The sequence below is a fragment of the Lepisma saccharinum genome, chromosome 10, assembly GCF_977018435.1.
Source record: "Lepisma saccharinum chromosome 10, izLepSacc3.1, whole genome shotgun sequence".
In the NCBI taxonomy this organism is placed as follows: Eukaryota; Metazoa; Arthropoda; class Insecta; order Zygentoma; family Lepismatidae; genus Lepisma; species Lepisma saccharinum.
Window position 1 is genome coordinate 83,785,259 of NC_139238.1, and position 20,206 is coordinate 83,805,464.

At 39.0% G+C, this 20,206-nt stretch overlaps 1 protein-coding gene and 1 non-coding gene across 3 annotated transcripts in view; one reads left to right on the forward strand and one right to left on the reverse strand.

Annotated features, from left to right (window-relative positions):
- The window catches only part of LOC145993999 (ATP-binding cassette sub-family C member 4-like), a 215,507-nt gene that overhangs the window by 133,548 nt on the left and 61,753 nt on the right, over positions 1-20,206 (reverse strand). For both annotated transcript variants that reach the window (XM_083130042.1, XM_083130043.1), the window contains exons 8-13: positions 14,032-14,170; positions 12,898-13,008; positions 9,481-9,675; positions 8,765-9,051; positions 4,758-4,941; positions 1,976-2,125 (exon numbers count right to left, since the gene is read on the reverse strand). In XM_083130042.1, the coding sequence (XP_082986168.1) occupies positions 1,976-2,125; positions 4,758-4,941; positions 8,765-9,051; positions 9,481-9,675; positions 12,898-13,008; positions 14,032-14,170 (1,066 nt within the window). The remainder of the gene's footprint in view (positions 1-1,975; positions 2,126-4,757; positions 4,942-8,764; positions 9,052-9,480; positions 9,676-12,897; positions 13,009-14,031; positions 14,171-20,206) is intronic.
- On the forward strand, positions 3,003-3,084 carry TRNAL-AAG (transfer RNA leucine (anticodon AAG)). The gene has a single exon. It is a non-coding gene; the product is annotated as a tRNA-Leu (tRNA).

A 20,206-nucleotide genomic window follows, 5' to 3' on the forward strand; every position in this document is an offset into this window, starting at 1 on the left:
AAAATCTCACGTATGGAAATATTATTTTGCCACATGAATTTCAATCTATCAGGACTCGAACCCAGAACCCCTTGTTTATCAATTAAACTTAAACTGGAAGTAAATATGTGTGTATATGGGTGGGTGTGTGTGTGTATGTGTGTGTATATAGCTTTTTGGCTTAATTTCAGGTGTGGCCAAAAAAATATCAATTTTTGACAAGTTTATAGACAAAAATCTGGCTGATGCAACTTTTGTAAGTATAGACAAATCAATCTGAGGAGGCTCTTCCTTTCACAAAAAATTCCCGAGGGCATTTTTACAAAAATCTTGGATTAGGCAGGGTTCCACACTTGAGCAAAAAGCTCATATGCTCATGTTGAGCTTGTTTTAAGTATAGCCAAACCTGCTTGAGGGGGGCTCTTCCTTTCCTGAGTTTATTATAGCATTAAATATACTACTTCCGTGGCGGATTTCCCAAGTTTTGTGACATTAACACGTTGTTCCACTTTGGAACTTAACATGATTCCGACGGAGCTCTGATGCACAGTCCGCTTCTAACAAATGCTACAGCCAGACTGTTCTACGCATGTGCGTAATAGTTTGTGCGCAGGCAGAGGATAGTCCACAGGTCAGTATCCTACCCAGCTTTTTGTTATCGACGTGACCTGAAATGAATAAGAAAATCAATCCGGAAACTTTATTGCCACACCTCGTATTTGTATTAGACTCAGATATGACACATACCTAGGTATAATCGTATGTAAAACCGACAATGGCGAAACTCATGTAGAGGACAAGATTTGAACTAGCTCTCCAGAAGTGAATTATAATATTTTGTTTGACTCAAAGATGGGTACTAGATACAAAGATCCTGATTGTCCTGGCGACTTCTCATCACGGGGAGCTGGTTGACGTTTTCTCATTTAGCACTAAAGTTCTGGCTCGTGACATCTCTCCTCCTCTTTCTTTCATTCCACCTTCGTCTGTTTCATCTCTCCCTTATCTTCTTCCTCTGGGTTTCTTCTAATTCTTTCTTTGATTTTTACCTGTTTTTACTTTCTTCCTATATCTCTGAATTTCTATCTTCTGCTGCTTCTCTTCTTCTATTCATTTTTTTATTATCCTTCCTTTTTTCTTTCTGTCATCGTTTGTTTCTCTGTATCTATCTTTACATTTCTCTTATTTTCTAGTTGCCTTTCTTTGTGTTTCATTTTTCTCCTTTATCTAAATCTGGTTGCTTCTCTCTTTACCTATTTCCACTCTTACTTTGTATACTTCTTTAATTTTCAGCTTGTCTATTTTTCTGTTTCTTTCTCTGTATTCTTCCTTCTCGCACTCTTTCTCTACCTTCCATCATTTCTATTATTACTTTAATACCTCTCTATCTCTCTGCTTTCCTTTCTTTCTCTACATTTTCCCTCTCATCATGCTTTCTTTCTTTAATTGCCTCTCACTTTCTGTTTAGTTGTCTTTCTTTATGTTTCACATTTCTCTTTCTTTTATCTTCTTCTGGGTTTTTCTATTTTCTATTTATACTCTTTCTTTCTTCCTCTGTTTATCTAGTTATTCTCTTTCTCTGTTTCTACCTTCCTCTTAATCTTCCTTTCTTCCTTAGTTTTTTTATCTTTCTATCTCTCTTTCATTCTGTATTTTCTCTCTCTCTCCCACTATTACTCTAACTATTTTTGTATTGCCTCCTCTCTCCCCATCTTCTCTCTCTCTCTCCCTCCTTTAATCTATCTGTGTGGGTCTGAAAATCTCTCGTGTATGCTGTTCGAGTGAGCTAATACCACTTACAGGTGGGCTACATCCTACTCTCACCCTCCCGGTATCGACTCTTCTTCTTTCCACCATAAAATGCGTTTTGCATCCACTCCCCGAGACTCAACCACACTAATCTTTTTGTTTTTCTACCGGTTCCAGTTCAGTCCACCTGTCCCCATATTCAAATCTCAACGTTAACAACGAATTCAGTCGACATGAAGATACTTACACATCTCTCCCTGATTTTCGTCGCGTCGACGATTGCCTCTGGAGTCTCGACCGCAGCTCCATTCTGTTTCTCCTCCTCGGCGAGGTAGCGGGTGAAGTCAAGGCCTTGGTTCGAGAGAGATTCGTAGGTGCCACAAGCTTCAACCTTCCCCTAGAAGATTCACCAGGAAATTAAAAACATTTTGCAAGGAATTTGAACATAAAGTCATTTTTCTACTTATGACAATGTTATAAGTGAAAGATTTCTGACATTATGAAGAGTATGAAGAGATTCAGAAAAATATCCAAGAGACCTTGGGATAAGAGGGGGGGAAAGGTTAGTGTTTAATGTATATGTTAAATTCATCCTGTGTGTCATCCATTTTAAAAACTACAAAAAAAATAATAAAAAAATAGAAACATTTTCAATGTAACTTTACCCCAGAAGCTTTTGCCGTATGACAAGAAGTAAAGTGCCATCATAAATTTTTGCGTAAACTTAGTAATAGTGGGTACTGTGGGCACCCTTTCATACAAGTGTCGACGTTATGAGAAATGCTCAACATAATATATTATTCTCCGTCCACTGAAAGAATGACGTCAGTGCAAGAAAAAGCACGTCATTTTTTTAAAGTCCACTTGATACACAGATAGGCTAATCGGGACTGGATCTACAGTTTAAAGTGAAATCCGAACCACAATGTGCCTCCACCAGGTGTCGAACTCGTGATCCCTTGATCACAAAGTTACGATACCACTATGCCATTCGGGGAGGCCCAAGTCACTTGTCTTATGGAAGACTTATCAAGAAGTCTTCCATAGATTTGTTTATCCTATGTGTATAATTCATGTATTTAGAATTTAGGCACACAACTTTGCTACAGTAGTTGACACCAGAAATCTTGTCGTTGTTGCGGTTGTTCCAATGACCAAGTAATGTGATGTTCAACCACTTGGAACAAAATTAAAGATTCTTCGTGTGCTCAACCGAATCCGTTATCATCGGTCAAGAATTTCTCAGAACGTATGAAACATTTATTATAGCATGTGGTAGCGTGGCCGAGCGGTCTAAGGCGCTGGTTTAAGGCACCAGTCTCTTCGGAGGCGTGGGTTCGAATCCCACCGCTGCCAAAAGTTTTTTTTCGTGCAACTTAACAGATTCTCTATGGCTGAACCCGCTAAGTGGTTCGCCACCGAAGTTCCCGAATTCGAATCCTAGCCAGGATATGTAAGGATCTTCAACTCCCTTTTATGATATATGTATGAGGGGCAGTCAAATGAAAACCGAACACCCGCTACAAAGTGACAATGGAGTTTGTTTTATTCAAAAGTAATTGCCACAAGTGTTAAGAGATTTATCCCACTGTGAGACGAGACGATCAATTCCAGTCCTGTAGAAAGAGGGGTAGGTCACTGACGGATCCACAGCCTCATCCGAATGAAACCGACGTCCACGAATGTCTTTCTTCAGGTTACCAAAAATGTGGAAGTCACAAAAGGGAAAGATCGAGGCTGTACGGAGGATGTTCAAGCGTTTCCCAGCCAAATGTCTGAAGCTCACCTCCTGAGCAATGACGAAGCAACTGTGTGGACCTGTGCGTTTTCACTATGCATTTCTCCTACCCCACAGATGGCAGTATCGATACGTAACAACAGTGTTGCCAACTTTTGCGAGGAATATGTTTTATGGTGGGTGTTCGGTTTTCATTTGACTGCCCCTCATAATTCTGTATATTGTGAACAAGAGACAAATATAGAGAAATATTTTTTAAAAAGAAAAACGAGGGATCAGGTAAATTCCAAACAAACAACGCCCTGATTTATTTAAAGGCACCAGGTTACTAAGCGCATACCCTCAAATGTATGCAGGTGGAGGCAGGCTGGTTCGGGGAGTTCCCCTTTTTTTCTAAACCCAAGTAGGGATGGTATAGTCATTGACACACATTAGGATATTCATAAAATTAGGCACACAACTTTACAACAGTAGCTGAGTTGAGTTGATGTGGCATTATTCCTACTAACAATATTCTGCCGTAGGGATTATCCAATTGAATTTCTCTCAAGTCACGTGCATTTACTTACATTAACTACGTTCTTGCAGTAGACAGAGAAGAAATGAAATAATTTCGTGTGATTTGATCAATTGAGCTAAACGTCTAAGGAAAGTTATGTGAGAAAAATAAGTCAACGCATGTATCTAGAAATATATTTCGGAGGAAGGTCAAAACCAAGTATCCCAGAACTATTATTAATACAAGTGTTTAAATTGATACAATAGTATTATTTATAGGTCTATTCATAATAATATGTAAATTAATATATATTGTATTGCTATTTTTGCACGAATAGGTAAAAAGACTGCATAGGAATAGAGGTATAACAGCACGTATTCATTACGTAGCTTACATTTAGTTAAAATTTGTATAAAAATAACTGTCCTGGCCAGAAAATATAATGTCAAAAAATAAATAATTGAATATTCATTGAATAACAAGAAATATATTAAATCCATTTGACGAAAAATTAAGTTGATGATTAATATTTTATGCATATTATTATAATATTATAAGCAATAGTGTGCACAAATCTTCTTTGGTACTCTTATTCAAAGGCCTATGATCCAAATCTAATCATTACTTTCGTGTAAGTTTGGCGGAAATTAATAACCATTGATTACGCAACAAATGCTATACAATTATATTTTCATTATTAAATTTTAGTCTTTCTGGGGGATCCGGACCCCTTTGACCCCCTAAAGATATCCTTGGTCAGCCAGGATCGACCGTGGACTCATTTGGACTTACGTTTCCCAGCACGAGGATGGTGGTGGCCTGCTTGAGGAACTGCAGCTGGTGGGTGACCAGTATGCAAGCCGAGTTCTTGAGAAAGTCCTTGATGGCGTTCTGAAATAACTTCTTCCCCACGTGGGCATCCACTGCAGACAACGGGTCATCCAGTAAATAGGCATCAGCCTGCCGATAGAGGGCTCTGAAAGAGTAAAGAGCGATTGTCAACTGTTTGTGAGCTTACGTTTTCTCTAATATTTCGTTTCTGTCCTAGCTTCTCGTAATTTTCCTTAATGAAGACTTCAGCTTAGTGCTTTTTATTTATTGGTTTCAAAAATATTAGTTTATCTACTATTATTAGTGCTATGTCTACAAGCCGTAAAACCCCGCAGTGTGTGTGGGGGGCGGAGACAATTAAGTCTTTAGGGGGCCCTCAGCCATTGACATAGTAGAGGGTGCGTATATGTGTATGTAAAAAATAAGCGTAGTTACTCAGGGGTACAGAAACGAATACAATATATACAGGCAAAGTTAAAGTTTCCCGTGCATATAGCACCATGCCATGAAGGCACATTTGGGGTATGTGGGCCCTTCATATTTTCGATTTCGACAATCTTGAAGGTGATGTAATCAGCACCACGCTGTGGGAGGCTGGGCGGGTCCTAGAGCCGCTTTTAGCTGGGACAAGGCCGGAAAAATTCCGACCTCGGGTCACCCACCCCGGGTTTCCCGCGTGGCAGTCAGACTAGAATCAAGTCAGGCTAGAATTTCACGAGAAATGCAGTGGTGAAGGTTTCTTCAACCTATCTTAAATCAGGAAAAAGTTATGTAACATATGTATTATTTTCCTGGTGTGAGAAAACAGTGTCATATACACATCACATCACCCCCTTCCCATTTAAAAATTTTGAACGACTGTAGCGCCGAAACGACGCACCAACGAGAAAAATGTTACTGAGAAAAGTTGTTTGTTTTGATGTTCTCTATACGTTTCCGTGGTCCGTGGGCGCCATTAAAATGACACCCTGTATATATGTTTTGATTGATTGATTGAGCTAGTGTTTTAAGTCCAGTTTATGCACAGTAAGGCTAATCGGGACTGGACCTACAGTTTAAAGTATGTAACGCTTTTAATATTCAATATTATAAACTCTACAAAAGGTGAAAATTGACGTAAAATATAGTACAATTTTCGGCCATCAGAGGCCGCTGTCCTCGATTGCTCGACCGGTGCTGCCTCTCGCGGAGCACTCGGTATATACGGGCTGGACGTAAAACCGCACACAGTGCAACAGAGGAGCTGATACCGACTGGAACGGAACTCGACCCCCCCCCCCCCCCTTGGTCACGAGAAGCCAGCGAGAGACGTACCTAGACTGAGGCCTGCGAAGACGGAAGCCTTCATTGCTCGCCACTCGTAAAATGGACTTCATCTAAGGGAATAATTACGGTGATTGGAGTGCGGCATTGCAGGACCTTTTTGAGGCTGAACTTTTCTGTTATATAGGTACGTAAACTCTCTGCTGTGCTACAAGAACTTTATAATTGTGCCAACGTTCCAGATCGTCCCCCCCCCCCCCTTTATCAAAAGTAAAGTCTATATTAATCTTTTTACGTTAGTCCTCCTACGTGAAATAAGGATAAGAATTGTTCGCCAAAATTGTCGAAGAGTGAATTGGGTGATTTATTAATTTGAATTTTGGTTCGCATCTTATTCCCGTCGCCCAAAGACTTATTGAGTTCGAAAAATTGAACTTTTGACCTGCGCGCATTTACTTCCTTGAATCTACGAACGTAACAATTGCATTTTTGGTCGACGTGGTAATGTAATCGTTCCGCCCATTCGACGTTCCAATTTTACGAACTAAGCCTTTGGTTAAATTTTCTTGCATACGAACAAAATAAATCCGCGTGTTCTCTGCAACGTATATCACCTTATGCGGGACGCATGTTCCTTCCCTCCTTTACACCTTCCTCGGTAGCATTTAAATCGGGAGAATTGGATTAATGTTAATGAATGGCAAAAATAATGCCGTAAGGTAAATCAGGGTAATAATCTAAATTAAGACTTGCACCGCAATTAACATACAGGGGAAATAATTGGGAAATATTTGTTGATTGTTTAATGTGGATTGTTTAATTGGATTTAAGTAATATATGCATATGCATTTTTGTTACGCATGATTGAATGATGCTCGTTAACTGTTGTAAATTAATTGTACACGCAGGACGTGTTTGTAAATTTGACGTGCTCTCACGTCGTTCATGTGAATAGTGTTTTGGCTTACGCTGATTGTTCTGTTTTGACTGTTTTACGAGCCTTTTGGTGTTCATGAAATACATATAGTAATTGATTAACGTAGTTGTCTTGTTGATGATTCGCAGATACAAATTGACCTTTTGCCTTACTTGAAAATGGTAGTAAACAAAGCAATGCGTGCATAAAACGCAAGACACGAGTCTAAGAGATGATTGAAATCCAGGTTTCATTTTGACAATTGTAGACACGGTAGACAAATAGAGTTAGTGTTTTTAGAAATTTGTGAGAACAAATTAACGCAACGGAGAAAGCACGGTGTGCCATTCGTTGATGGACCCTTTTGACCTTATACATACGCTTATATATGTATATCTATTTTGTGTGTATATTGTATTACAGGGCTTTGTCTCGTGTTTCTCGCCGGCATTGCTCGTAGACTCTTGCACTGTCGATCGAGAAGGGCGACACAAATTGTAACTTGTAATATATAGTGTGTTAGGCTTCAAATATTGTCTAAAGTTGTGATTGCCGCGCAGCCGCTTTTCCAGTTTAAATATCGCGAGTGATCACAACTTACCCCCACTATATCATCACAAGTAGTATCCGAACCATTATGTGCCTCCGGGTATCGAACTCGGGACGTCTTGATTACAAGGCTACGACGCAATCACTGCGCCATCGGGGAGGCCCGTATTATATATATATATGTATGTGTGTGTGTGTGTGTGTGTGTGTGTGTGTGTGTGTGTGTAAAGGTAGTTTGGTAGAGGGGGCCTTTGGTAATATTTAGCGGGGAGGCTAAGATTTGTAGATCCGCCACTGACTATTGGAATTAACGTGGAATATAACTATTCTTTGCCAACTGAACGATAGTTCAGACTTAGTTCTCTCTATATACACGAACGTATATATTTTTTCGAAGATTCTGTGGATTATTTTCTAACTACCTATGTATGGAATAAGTGTAAAATATGAAAAAATAGTGTTTTAAAATGATAAATTCTTTCAAAATTGTCATTCTTTCCAAGCCCTTGCTACCATCTGTTGTGTACATATAGTAATGAAAGATTTGAGCAAAGATATTCTGAAGTGAGTAGAATACATAAATGCAGAACTAGCCCTTGAATGGGGGGGTGGGGGAGATGGGAGGAGGGCGCCAGGCTTCATGCCGGGTCACATACTTAGACTAAATTACAGAAAATATTTGCAATACAATATTAACACTTGGGCGTGGAAGAATGAAAATAATAAGCATTACATTAGAACTATTCATACTTACTTATCAATAAAAAAAATATACATGTGTACTATTTATTGATTTATAGATTAAGACCACAGTATGAAATCTAAATTTATGTGCAAAATTGTAAATTCATCTTGACTGTACAGTAAGGAGAAACTCAGGCTCCGTACTCAGCCAGGAGTAACTGGCTCTCAATAAATGCATGTTATACCAAGGAGTTCACAAAATAGAATGCAAAGAACTCTAATTTGGATTTTTTAAATATTTGGTAAACTAAACATGAGAAAGAATTAAAATGAATTCCTTTCAGAACACAAATTGAAACATTTTCCTAATTTGTTTTAAAAGGAACATTGCTGCTTAGATGTGTTCCCGCCAAACGTTTCTCGTCAAGTGAGACGAAATACCAGTTATCTGACGCGCTGAAACGATTGGATACTTGGAGCGCGGGAAATATAAGCTTTTGGCGGGAAAACGCAACAATGTATACCTGTGCAACTTTAGGTGCTCTTGATTTCTTACCTTGCAAGGTTAACCCTAGCTTTCTGCCCACCGCTGAGGGCAACCCCTCTCTCCCCTACAAGGGTGTAATCGCCATGAGGAAGCTGCTCGAAGTCCTTCTCTAGTGCGCATGCGCGAACGACACTTTTGTATCTCTCTTCGTCGAATGGGAGTCCGAAGAGTATGTTCTGCTGGACTGGTCCAGCAAAAACCCATGCTTCCTGCGATGCGTAAGAAATATTCCCATGAACCTCCACGCTCCCGGAAGAGAAGGGAAGTTCCCCAAGGATCGCCTGGAGCAAGGAACTCTGGAGAGGAAAATAACTTGGATCAGTCCATTAACTAGGCTTTAGAAAACTTGTCAAGAAGAGTGGCCCCAGTAGAACTTGAACCTGAAGATGTTGCATTTAGCGACAGATCTATTTATTACATTTTTAATGCTCTACTTTTTTTAGTCTTGTTTTACTAAATCAAAATGCCAAAAACAAAATTGGTTTGGTTTTCAAAGAAATGTCACCATATGCCACAGACCTAGGCTCAAGTCCTGGTCTAGCCACAATTATTGCTCGATGTTTATGATTGATTGATTAATTGATTTATTTTACTTGCCTTTTCTGTCACTTCTGGCTAATCGGGAAGATGAGAATGAATGGTGATGAAATGGATGAAGGGACAATCACAAATGCATTTTGCGCATGTGTGGGCATTTCAGTAGGATGTCATGAAATGAGTTTTACCTTTCCTGAGCCGACTTGCCCTATAACGATCAACAGGTCGCCTCGTTTCACTTCGAAGGTGACGTTGGCCAGCGTGTTGGTCTTCTGAGCCTGGTCCCACTTCGCAGTGGCGTTCCTCATCGCTACCTGAGGGTTTTCAGCTGAAGGGGGCAGCCTGGCCACTTGGGAGACGAACTCATTTTGCTCGAGGAAGTTCTGCAAAATGCAAGAAGCAACATTAGTTTACATAAACGTGCATGCATATATAGTGTAATCAAGGGGTCCCGCGTTCGATACTCAGTGGCGATGGTATATAGCACAGTGGTTTGTTTCCCACTTTAAACTGTAGGTCCAGTCCCGGTTAGCCTTTCTGTGCATCAAGTGGCCTTAAAACAACAACTCAAACACACATATATAGACGTGACTCTATTCTCCCTTATCAATATATACGTATACATGGGGTTAGAAGGGAAAACGCTGGGAATTATATCTTCCCAGTTAAGAAAGTTTTCGTACAGTATCTGCCCAGCTAGGATCATTTGCGTAAGCATCCCCCCTCCTATCCCAAAATTTTACCAGGAGTTATTCCCAGCCAGTAATTTCCATTTCGAGCACTGTGTGTGGGTGTGTGTTTATATGTATATCTACAGTGCTCTTTTCAGTGCTCTTTCTGGGAAGCTTGGTTTGTCATTGTGTTCATCATACGAACAACTTACGGCATTTATTAATAATAACAACAATAATAATAATAACCCGTGGCGTAACAGCGCGTGAGAGCCAAGGCTTAACTACCGACATCCGACCTCCCTCCCACAGTTCTCAGCAGGGGTGTGAGCGATCATCCAACTAGTCACGGGGTGCGTTTTTACAACCCCGAATGTACTGTAGAACCAGAGGTATATAACGCTTTCTTATTGGCTGTACGCACCGGAAGTGTTTAATGTTTACGTTCCTTGTCCGTCATTCCTTGTTTGACTGTATACAGGATAAGTATGGAAAGATCAGACTCGTGATTATTTAGGAATCAAATTTGTAATCAAATTGTCGAAATTATGCTAAGAAATATATGTTTGAATGAAAAAAATCTGTTTAATTATTTTGGAATCGTTTTCAAGTGATAAAAATCAATATGAGGCCATCGAAAAAATAAGGTTGATATCTCTGAAAGCGCTTGTAACATAATTATATGAAGTGATTATTGCATTGAAGGAGAAATTTCATATCTTGGAATATACTAAATAATTCCATTCCTGTATAATCAACAATGGACGTGACATAGTAAATATACAATGAATGAGACCGTGCATAAGTAGTTGCAATATTTGCACTGATGTGACCTTAAATAAAAAATCCATTCACTTCAAGAAGAGTTATGATTTCCTCTTTTTCAAAGCATTAACTTAAAAATGTGCTAAAATATTAACCTCAGTTTGAAGGGGTTTCTTATCTTGTTGAGATGGATCTCTGAAATCTACACTGTCAGTTTCAAACCTGCCATCTAGCGTTACCTTGAAGAAACACTGCATTAACTTCCGGAATGACAGCCAATCAGAAGCCACATATCGCTGGAGGTTCTGCACCACTATAAGATTTGTAAATACGCTTACAGGGTGATGTGTGGTCAGCACGACGAACCCCCAGTCGTTGTTGTAGTTTTACATGACCGGGTTACGCTACTCATTCGTAGCTCCCCAATTTCCTCACGGTGGAGGGTAGCCACCTGTCCCATACACAGGCCGAAGTGTCAGGAGAAAAGATGTTACGCTTCCCCATGGAGACTCCAACCTGCGCGCTTCCTGTAGACGGATCCCAAAAGCCTTAGACTGCAGTACCCGTAGTCTATTATTGCTTCATATTTTGTATAGGTCGCATGTGATGACTTATTCAGCTCGTAACAAAAGCTTCTCGGAGATAGAAAAAATGATTTCCCCTAAAACTGGTTAGGCGTTAACGTTCCACTCGCAGGCGTCACCCCTGCTTTTCCACTGGATTCGTCCACTGAGCACATGCACACTCGAGTCAATGGGCACGAATAACGCAGATGGACACATAGACGTCCGCAGGATTTTTTTCAGGGAGGGGCAAGGAAGGTGATTTTTTTCCAGGGGGGGGGGGCAAATGATCCATATCTTCCCCCATAATAGTGATGCTTCCTCAAAAAACAATGGTTCAGTCTGAAATTATCATGTTCCTTCAACTCACTTATAATAGTTAACATAAATTACTGTGACTGAAATGAAATTATGTGTGGAATATATACTTTTTAGGTGGACATTCATTTTCCAGGTGGAGGGCCGTGGCCCCCCTTGACCCCCTTCCGGACGCCCATGACTAAATGTGTGTCGTTTTTAAATTATATTTTTAGTAGGGCCCTTTACAATCCGCCACTTCAAACACGCATCGGCTCTGAAGAACTGATTGACTCAACTGATTGACCCCGAAATCCAAGCCTCTTCCTCAATTGTAATATTCAAAAGACAAATAAAATCACACATGTTAAGCATTTTGGATCTACGTAGAATGAATTCCCAGAAAACAATGCAATATACTTTTAGCTAACGAAATTTGCTTTCTCTATAGGTATTTGTGTGTGAATATGTGTGTGTGTGTGTGTTCATATAGAAACTGTACTGCGTTTATTTTTAATTGTACTCTTCAGATATATTTTTCATTGTGTTAGTAAAATATAATCTACTGTGATTAATGGTTAATCCAGTTTTTGTCTCCTCGTATGCAAAATGTATTTCTTTCATTTTATTTTAATTTTAATTTGACTTTTATTACTTATTTTTCTATTGTCACTTTATTTTTCATTTATCTTTTTTCATTTTAATTGAATATAATTAAATTTTAAAGAAAAATAATTTACCACTGTAATTAATAGTTTAGAAGGCATTAATACCTTAACTTCGCCATGTAAACAAAGTCGTAAATAAATAAATAAATAAAAGATCTGCACACGGAAAATATTATTCTGAAAATATTAGTCCTTAAGCTCACCATGAAAGTGTTGTGGATATTACTAATGTTTTTTTAAGTGTTCGGCATATTCGTATCGAATGTGTCGATTATATTTTCCTCAGATAAACTTTTAATCCACCCAACTATTTATTAACCAAGTTGGGAGATTATTATAATGTTTTAACAAATGATTTTAGCTTTTTCAGAATATTATACTGTCTGTGAGGCAGTTTTGAATCTCCTTACCTTTTTAATGTGTTGTGTTTGTCATGTGTAGGCCCCTTAATTACCTTCCACTTTTAACTTTTCTTAAGGGTCTCTTTACACACCTTTATGAACATTAAGGTAAGCGTTTTTTTTAAGAGGCCTTTTCCTTTCCCCGTATACATTGAAGGGTTCAAAATGGTCATATGTGCCGAAGTACCTTCAAATTTTAACTCATTTATTCATTAGCTTAACAGATTGATTTTTTTGTACCTGGATTCGTCGTATCGATACTCTAACCAACGATACAACAATAAGTCCTCTCAACAATCCACAGATGAGAGTGAATTTCAACGTTTCTATGTAGGAAAAGGCCACAAACACCTGAAAAGAAAAAGGAAAATTGTAAAATCAAAAATTATTTGTAAACAGTTTACAATCTGTATAGGCCAGATGGTGTATTCTGGTACAGTTCTCGCCACTGAGTGGTGTGTCGTCTACGGGCTTTTGTTACCAAACGTATGATTCGTACAGACGGTGTTCTTGCACTAGGCAAATAATATCAATGAGTTATTCAAGCCTCTAGTCTAGAGGGTAAATTATTGCGAAAGGAGGGTCTGCTATTATAACTCACCCCCACTACACTATTCCCTTCTCCCACTGAGCTCCTTTTCTGCGAGAAAGGGGTAAAAACATCAGACCGAGTGTACCAGAAGACAGTCCTGGAGACAATGGTTAAGGATCTCTGCAACACTCTCTTCCATGACCAGAACTGGAGCTTTCAACAGGATTCTGCACCAGCTCATAAGGCTCGAACAACCCAGCGGTGGTTTGAGATGAATGTACCCGACTTCATTTCGCCCTCAGGTTGGCCAAACGCTCTGGACTACAAATTGTGGCCTGTGCTTCAAGACATGGCTTGCAAGAGACACCCCAGTATTGCCAGTCTGAAGCGCTCCTTGCGAAGGCCGTGGCAGATTTCCTTCTCGATACAGTGGGTAATGTAATTGAGTGGTTACAGAGACTGAAGACATGTGTGTGTGTGTGAACAAATTGCTGCTTTGTGTACACAGTATATCAGTGCAACATATATCCATGGTCTATTGAAGTGTCTCAAATAATCTTCTGTTATTTAATTCAAAACCTTTTGACAGTATTTATGGTAAGATTAGTTAGTTATATGTGAAAAAGGCGTGTTATGCAATTTCCTTGCCTTCCCGCGAATTCAAGCATGGGCTAAGACATGAAAAAACCAACAAATTCTTAGCAATTTTTGGTAAGTTTAGTGGGCAACTAAAAAAAGCTACTTAATACATTTTTTCAGTAAATGCTCAAGAGTATTTATTTATACTGAGTTAAATTAATAATATTTCACGCCAAAACATCCTGATATTAAGCAATACTTACCTTAGAAGCCGTGATTTCTTCCTCTCTTACAACCATTACGATGACAGCGACACACGTGGCCAAGGCAGAAGACCATGATGTTATCAAAGCACAAAGTGCATACAAATATGATGTCTTCCTGATAACATTTACTTCATCTCTGGAAGACATGAAAAAGACAATGAAAGGATTCTTAGTAAGTGGTCAATGGTGGGTCATCAATGTTGGATGAGATTGGACATTTACTGCTATAGTTTCGTTTGGTTCCAACGGGACCAGAGACGAATGCTTAGTGGTCTTGCCTTTGGTGCGGATGGTCCCGGGTTCGATTTCCGATGGGAGCCCTAGACTTTCGGTCTACTTGAAAATAAGATATAGAGAGGTCTAAAAAGCTAGAAAGCAGCGGCGATAGAACTACATTAGTCGTCCACACCACATCACACAATGAAAAGCGACTTGGTAGGCCTTGGTTTTAAAGTTGCGCTATGGATTTTACTTAATGTGTATACACACACACTGAATTGTGTTTCAATCCCAACCCCGGTATTGAGATCCAAGTTTTCATGAAACTTTGGGAGCGTAACTAAAACACACACACGCACACAGAGACGCACAGACAGACAGACAAAGATATATGATTGGAGTGAATGACAGAAATCGTGAACTTATATTTGTATGTTTGTTATTTAACGTTGCTTATCTGCCATTTTTTACTAATAGCTACGACGAGGATGACAGGAAATTGATGAAGGGCACTAAGAAAGAAATATCTACGTCCATATTTTTTGCGTAGTTTTTTCCACTTTTAACTAATCACGACGATGAGGATGATGGTAAAATTGATGAAGGGACGCTTAGAAAGAACACGTTTGTCCAGTCCGGGATTCGAACTCGAAACCCCTGGTATTGTAACGTGCAGTGCTAACCACTCCTCCACGGAGGTCGGCGGGAGCAGAAATGTGAGAAAGTGTCAAATAGAGTAAAACATTTAAACAATAGGTGACATAAAAGAGAAAAGGAGACAGAGAGGGAAATAAGAGTAAGTGAGAGAAGAATAGAGTGAATGACAGAAAATTTGAAACATAGAGTGAAAACGCAAACACTGAAAGAGAGAGAGAGAGAGGGGGGAGAGATTGAGCAAATTCATCTATTAAACTACATAGTCAACTATAACATACCCATTCCTTCATCCTAAATAATACAGGGTGATTATAAAGTCTCGACATTTTTGGGAAATCGGTGACTAATAACAAAATAAATGGTTCTACCGTACAGAAGAGACACCAAAACACGAAAGTAACACTTTCCACATGACCTACATCAATTTCAAAACAAATGTCCCAACGTTTGTGGACATGTGAACCGTCATAACTGTCGAATATGGGGCAATGAGCCTCCCAATGATACCATCGAATGGCAAAGAGACACTCCGAGAGTGAATGTCTGTCTCGGCATGACCACACAGAAAGTCTATGGGCCATTCATGTTTGTGGAATAAACAATCAATGGAGGCACTTACCTCGACATGTTACAACTACTCCTAGAGCCGCAGTTGTTGGATGATGGTATCCTTGATACAGCGGTCTTCCAACAAGACGGTGTACCGCCCCACTTCGCAACCACTGTTCTAGAGTACCTCAACACCAACTTTCCCAACAGGTGGATAGGAAGAGCATCTCTTCGTGTGTGGCCATCCCGTGTTACTTTTGTGTAGGTCATGTGGAAAAGTGTTACTTTTGTGGAGGTTTTGTGTCTTGGTGCCTCTTCTGTACTGTAGTACCATTTATTTTGTTATTAGTCACCGATTTCTCAAAAATGTCATGGAACTTTATAATCACCCTGTATATTAGGAAATTTGTTCCCATTATTCTTGTCCAATCAAGCACTCTTAATTCTCGAATTTAAAGAAAAGAAAACAAATTTGTGCCCATTTTAACATTTACCATCTTTTCATTTCTTTTCTTTATGGTATGATTCTCTTCGTACATTGTTCTGAAAACATGAAGAAAGGGCGAAGAAATATTCCGATATTTTCCTCCAAAAATCCGGAATGAATTGCAATTTTAAGATTTCAGGAAGACCAACAACGTGAATGTGTTTCTCGTATTTTTCAAGAACGGTCACATGACGTCATTTCTTGTCAACCAATGCTTATTCGGTACTCTAAACGACTCACCTGTTACGCACTCATCTTGGAGTTAAGCTCAATTATTGTGTGTACCTGTGAAGCTGTAAGTCCAATAAATCTTTGTTGGGAGAATAGTCTGTGGTGAAATATTAGCTAGTTGCGTAATATATAGTTACAGACAAATTCAAGCTTAAATTGTGGATTTAATCATCGTTTTGAGTAGTGTAAAATACAATATTATAAACCCAAGAAAGGAAGAGCTCCCCTCAAGCAGATTTACCTACACTTAAACCTAGCTCAACATGCCCATATGAGCTTTTTGCTCAAGTGTGGAACCCCCTCTAATCCAAGAATTTTTGTAAAAAAGCCCTCATGGATTCCATGAGAAAGGAAGAGCCCCTCAGATTGATTTGTTTACACTTATAAAAGGTACTTCTGTGAGATTGCTGTCCATAAATTTGTTAAAAATATGCCCCTCTTGATATTTTTTTGGCTACACTTAAAACTAAGCCAAGACATACACACCCACCCACACCCACCCACACCCATACATATTTACTTCCGGTCTACTTCCGGTCTACTTCCGGTCCACTTCCGGTCCACTTCCGGTCCACTTCCGGTCCACTTCCGGTCTACTTCCGGTCCACTTCCGGTCTACTTCCGGTCTACTTCCGGTCCACTTCCGGTCCACTTCCGGTCCACTTCCGGTTTGACCACTTCCGGTCCACTTGTGGCCAAGTTGTGGCCTATTTCTGGTTTATTTATATTGCATCATGCTGTGCAACAAATTTTTATCCAGTATGGAGTTTTGATTTGACCCCCAAGAAATTTTATATAAATACCAAAGCCAAAAATATTAGCACACACACACACACACACACACACACACACACACACACACACATACACACACACACATGCACTAGGTATACACACTAGGTATACACAGCACAGTGCTGAACCCAACTGATCCAGTATAGAGTTTTGATTTGAATCCCAAGAAATTGTATATAATAAACAACAACAAAAATTCCATAGCCAAACACACACACACACATGCACTAGGTATACACACTAGGTATACACAGCACAGTGCTGAACCCAACTGATCCAGTATAGAGTTTTGATTTGAATCCCAAGAAATTGTATATAATAAACAACAACAAAAATTCCATAGCCAAACACACACACACATGCACTAGGTATACACACTAGGTATACACAGCACAGTGCTGAACCCAACTGATCCAGTATAGAGTTTTGATTTGAATCCCAAGAAATTGTATATAATAAACAACAACAAAAATGCCAAATCAAAAATATTGTAATCAATGCAATAAAAATATATTTAGCTCTAATTGGGCTAGACACCAAAAGATTTGTAACCCAGACAAATGCAGAGCTCCCACAAAAATTTGCCCCAAATGCCATAGAAAATATAATATGCAATACTTCACATATACACATAAAGATACTTGTTCTGTACAGTCATCAACATTGCCCTCACAACCATCTACATCTGGTCTGAAAAGAAAGCATGAAGCACCTGTTAATGCTGGACCTGCAAAGCAGCCACGCTATGAACCTATCCATAGCAGTTTTAATGCCCAACTTAGGGATTATCGGTTTGTATCAGAGCCAAGATGTGGTATTGAGAATTTCTTGAACAATATAAATCCTGATCTGCATGCAATTCTAAATGCACAAAATGGCTCTTATAAGCTATCCCTCAAATTGTTTACACAATATAAGAAACCAAATGGCACAAAATTTACACAGCCCCACATAACAGAAACTGTACCGGTATATTCAAATGCAAATTCAGACACAATAATAAGCAGATTGATAGATCAATTAAATATTAAACACTCTAAATTTGCGGCAAAAGAGTCTGGATGGAGCCTATGCGGCTCTTCACACAGGCTCTATGTTAATATTTCTGAATTCTGCCCATTACAAGGATCTACATATCTGCCATTACCTGCCAATATTAAAAACAAAAGAGCCGTGGTTAATATAGAAAATACCGACCAGAAATGCTTTTTGTGGTGTATATTAGCTGCTTTGTTTCTAGTTTCAAGGCATCCTGAGAGAATAAGTTGTTATAAACAACATGAACACTTTTTTGACGATGCAATGGAGGGTTTGGAATATCCAATGTTAGTTCAGAATATTGATAAATTTGAAAAAAGAGCCAGGGACATGAATGGCAAACAATTATCTATTAATGTATTTATTTGCTCCACTGGCCGTGGCAATTGCTTGATAGAACCTCTCAGAATCAGTACATTTCATGATGATTCTACTGTTCCGATTGATCTGCTCTTAATTGAAGAGGATGGCAAATATCATTACACTCTGATACATAATCTTGAAGCTTTAGTGAGAACACAACTAGACAAATCCAATACAATATTCAAGTTGTGCAGAAGATGTTTAAGTGTATTTGATGGTCAAAAAATAGTGAATGGAGTTCGGGAAGTGAATGCAGGAATTGCCAAAAACAAGTTAATTGAGCATCTGAAATACTGTGGCAACCATAAACCTGTTCATATGGTGATGCCCAATCCAAGTGAAAATTGCAAATTTAAAAAGTTTGAAGCCTTGTTGGAACACCCAGCATATATTGTCTATGATTTTGAATCGAACCTCAAATCTCTTGCATCCTGCAATCCAGATCCTGAAGAATCCTCAATTACACCATACCAGCTACATGAACCTTCCAGCTTTTGTTATGTGGTTGTACAGGATGGTGTTGTTAGTAAAGAATATTCATACATGGGGCCAGATGCCATCAAAATATTTGCACATAAAATAGAAAATGAGTGCCGTGACATATCATCTAACATCTTATTAAAATCAAAACCCATGTTGCCTTTAACAGAGAAACAGATTGAAGATTTTAACAATGCAGAAAAATGCCCGGTATGTGATTCTGGATTTTCAGATACAAATATCAAAGTGAAACACCATTCTCATACAGATGGTAAATTCTTAATGGCCCTGTGTAATAGCTGTAATATTAAGATCAAGAGACCAAGATTTGTCCCCATATTTTGCCATGGAGCATCCAATTATGATTTACATCATCTGATCAGATACGAGGGGTTTGAGAAGCAGAATTTAAATATTTTAGCTGAAAATGATGAGAAATATATATCTATTAGCAAAACAATTAAAGTTAATGGTGTTCCTATTCACATAAGATTTCTTGATTCTTACAGATTTTTATCTGCTAGCCTGGATACACTGGCCACTCAATTACCTGATGATCGATTCAAAATCACACGTGCATTGTTTCCAAATCAGGATCTGAAATTAATTAGGCGGAAGGGTGTATATCCATATGATTATGTTACAGATTTTTCTAAATTTGATGAGTGTTCCCTGCCTCCACAAGAAGAGTTTTACAGCAAAATCAGAGGATCTGGAATTAGTGATGAAGATTATCACCATGCCCAATTGATGTGGAACAATTTAAAATGCAAGACATTTGGTGATTATCACATGGCATATTTGAAACTTGATGTGACCCTCTTAGCTGATATACTTCAAGCATTCAGAAAATCTTCTATGCAAAATTATGAACTGGACCCAGTGTAATTCTACAGTGCCCCGGGCCTAGCATGGTCTGCAATGTTTTTAAATACCAAAAAGCAATTGGATCTGATCCAAGATCAAGATATGTATCTGTTTATGGAGCAAGGTATAAGAGGAGGGATGGTGCAATGTTCTCAGAGATATGCCAGAGCAAATAACACATATATGCATGATTATGATCCAGCACGGCCATCAAATTATATATTGTATGTGGATGCAAACAGCCTCTATGGTCACGCAATGATGCAAAAACTGCCATATGCAGGGCTTGAATGGGTCGATTTCAATATTGAAGATCTTCAGGGTTTTGATGACAGAGAACATGGCCTCTTCTTAGAGGTTGATCTGATATTTCCAGATTATTTACATAACAAATTTTCTGATCTGCCCCCAATTCCCGAGGTTCAGTGCTCACCTGGCTCTAAACAGAAGAAGCTCATGATGACTCTGGAGCCAAAACAGGGTTGT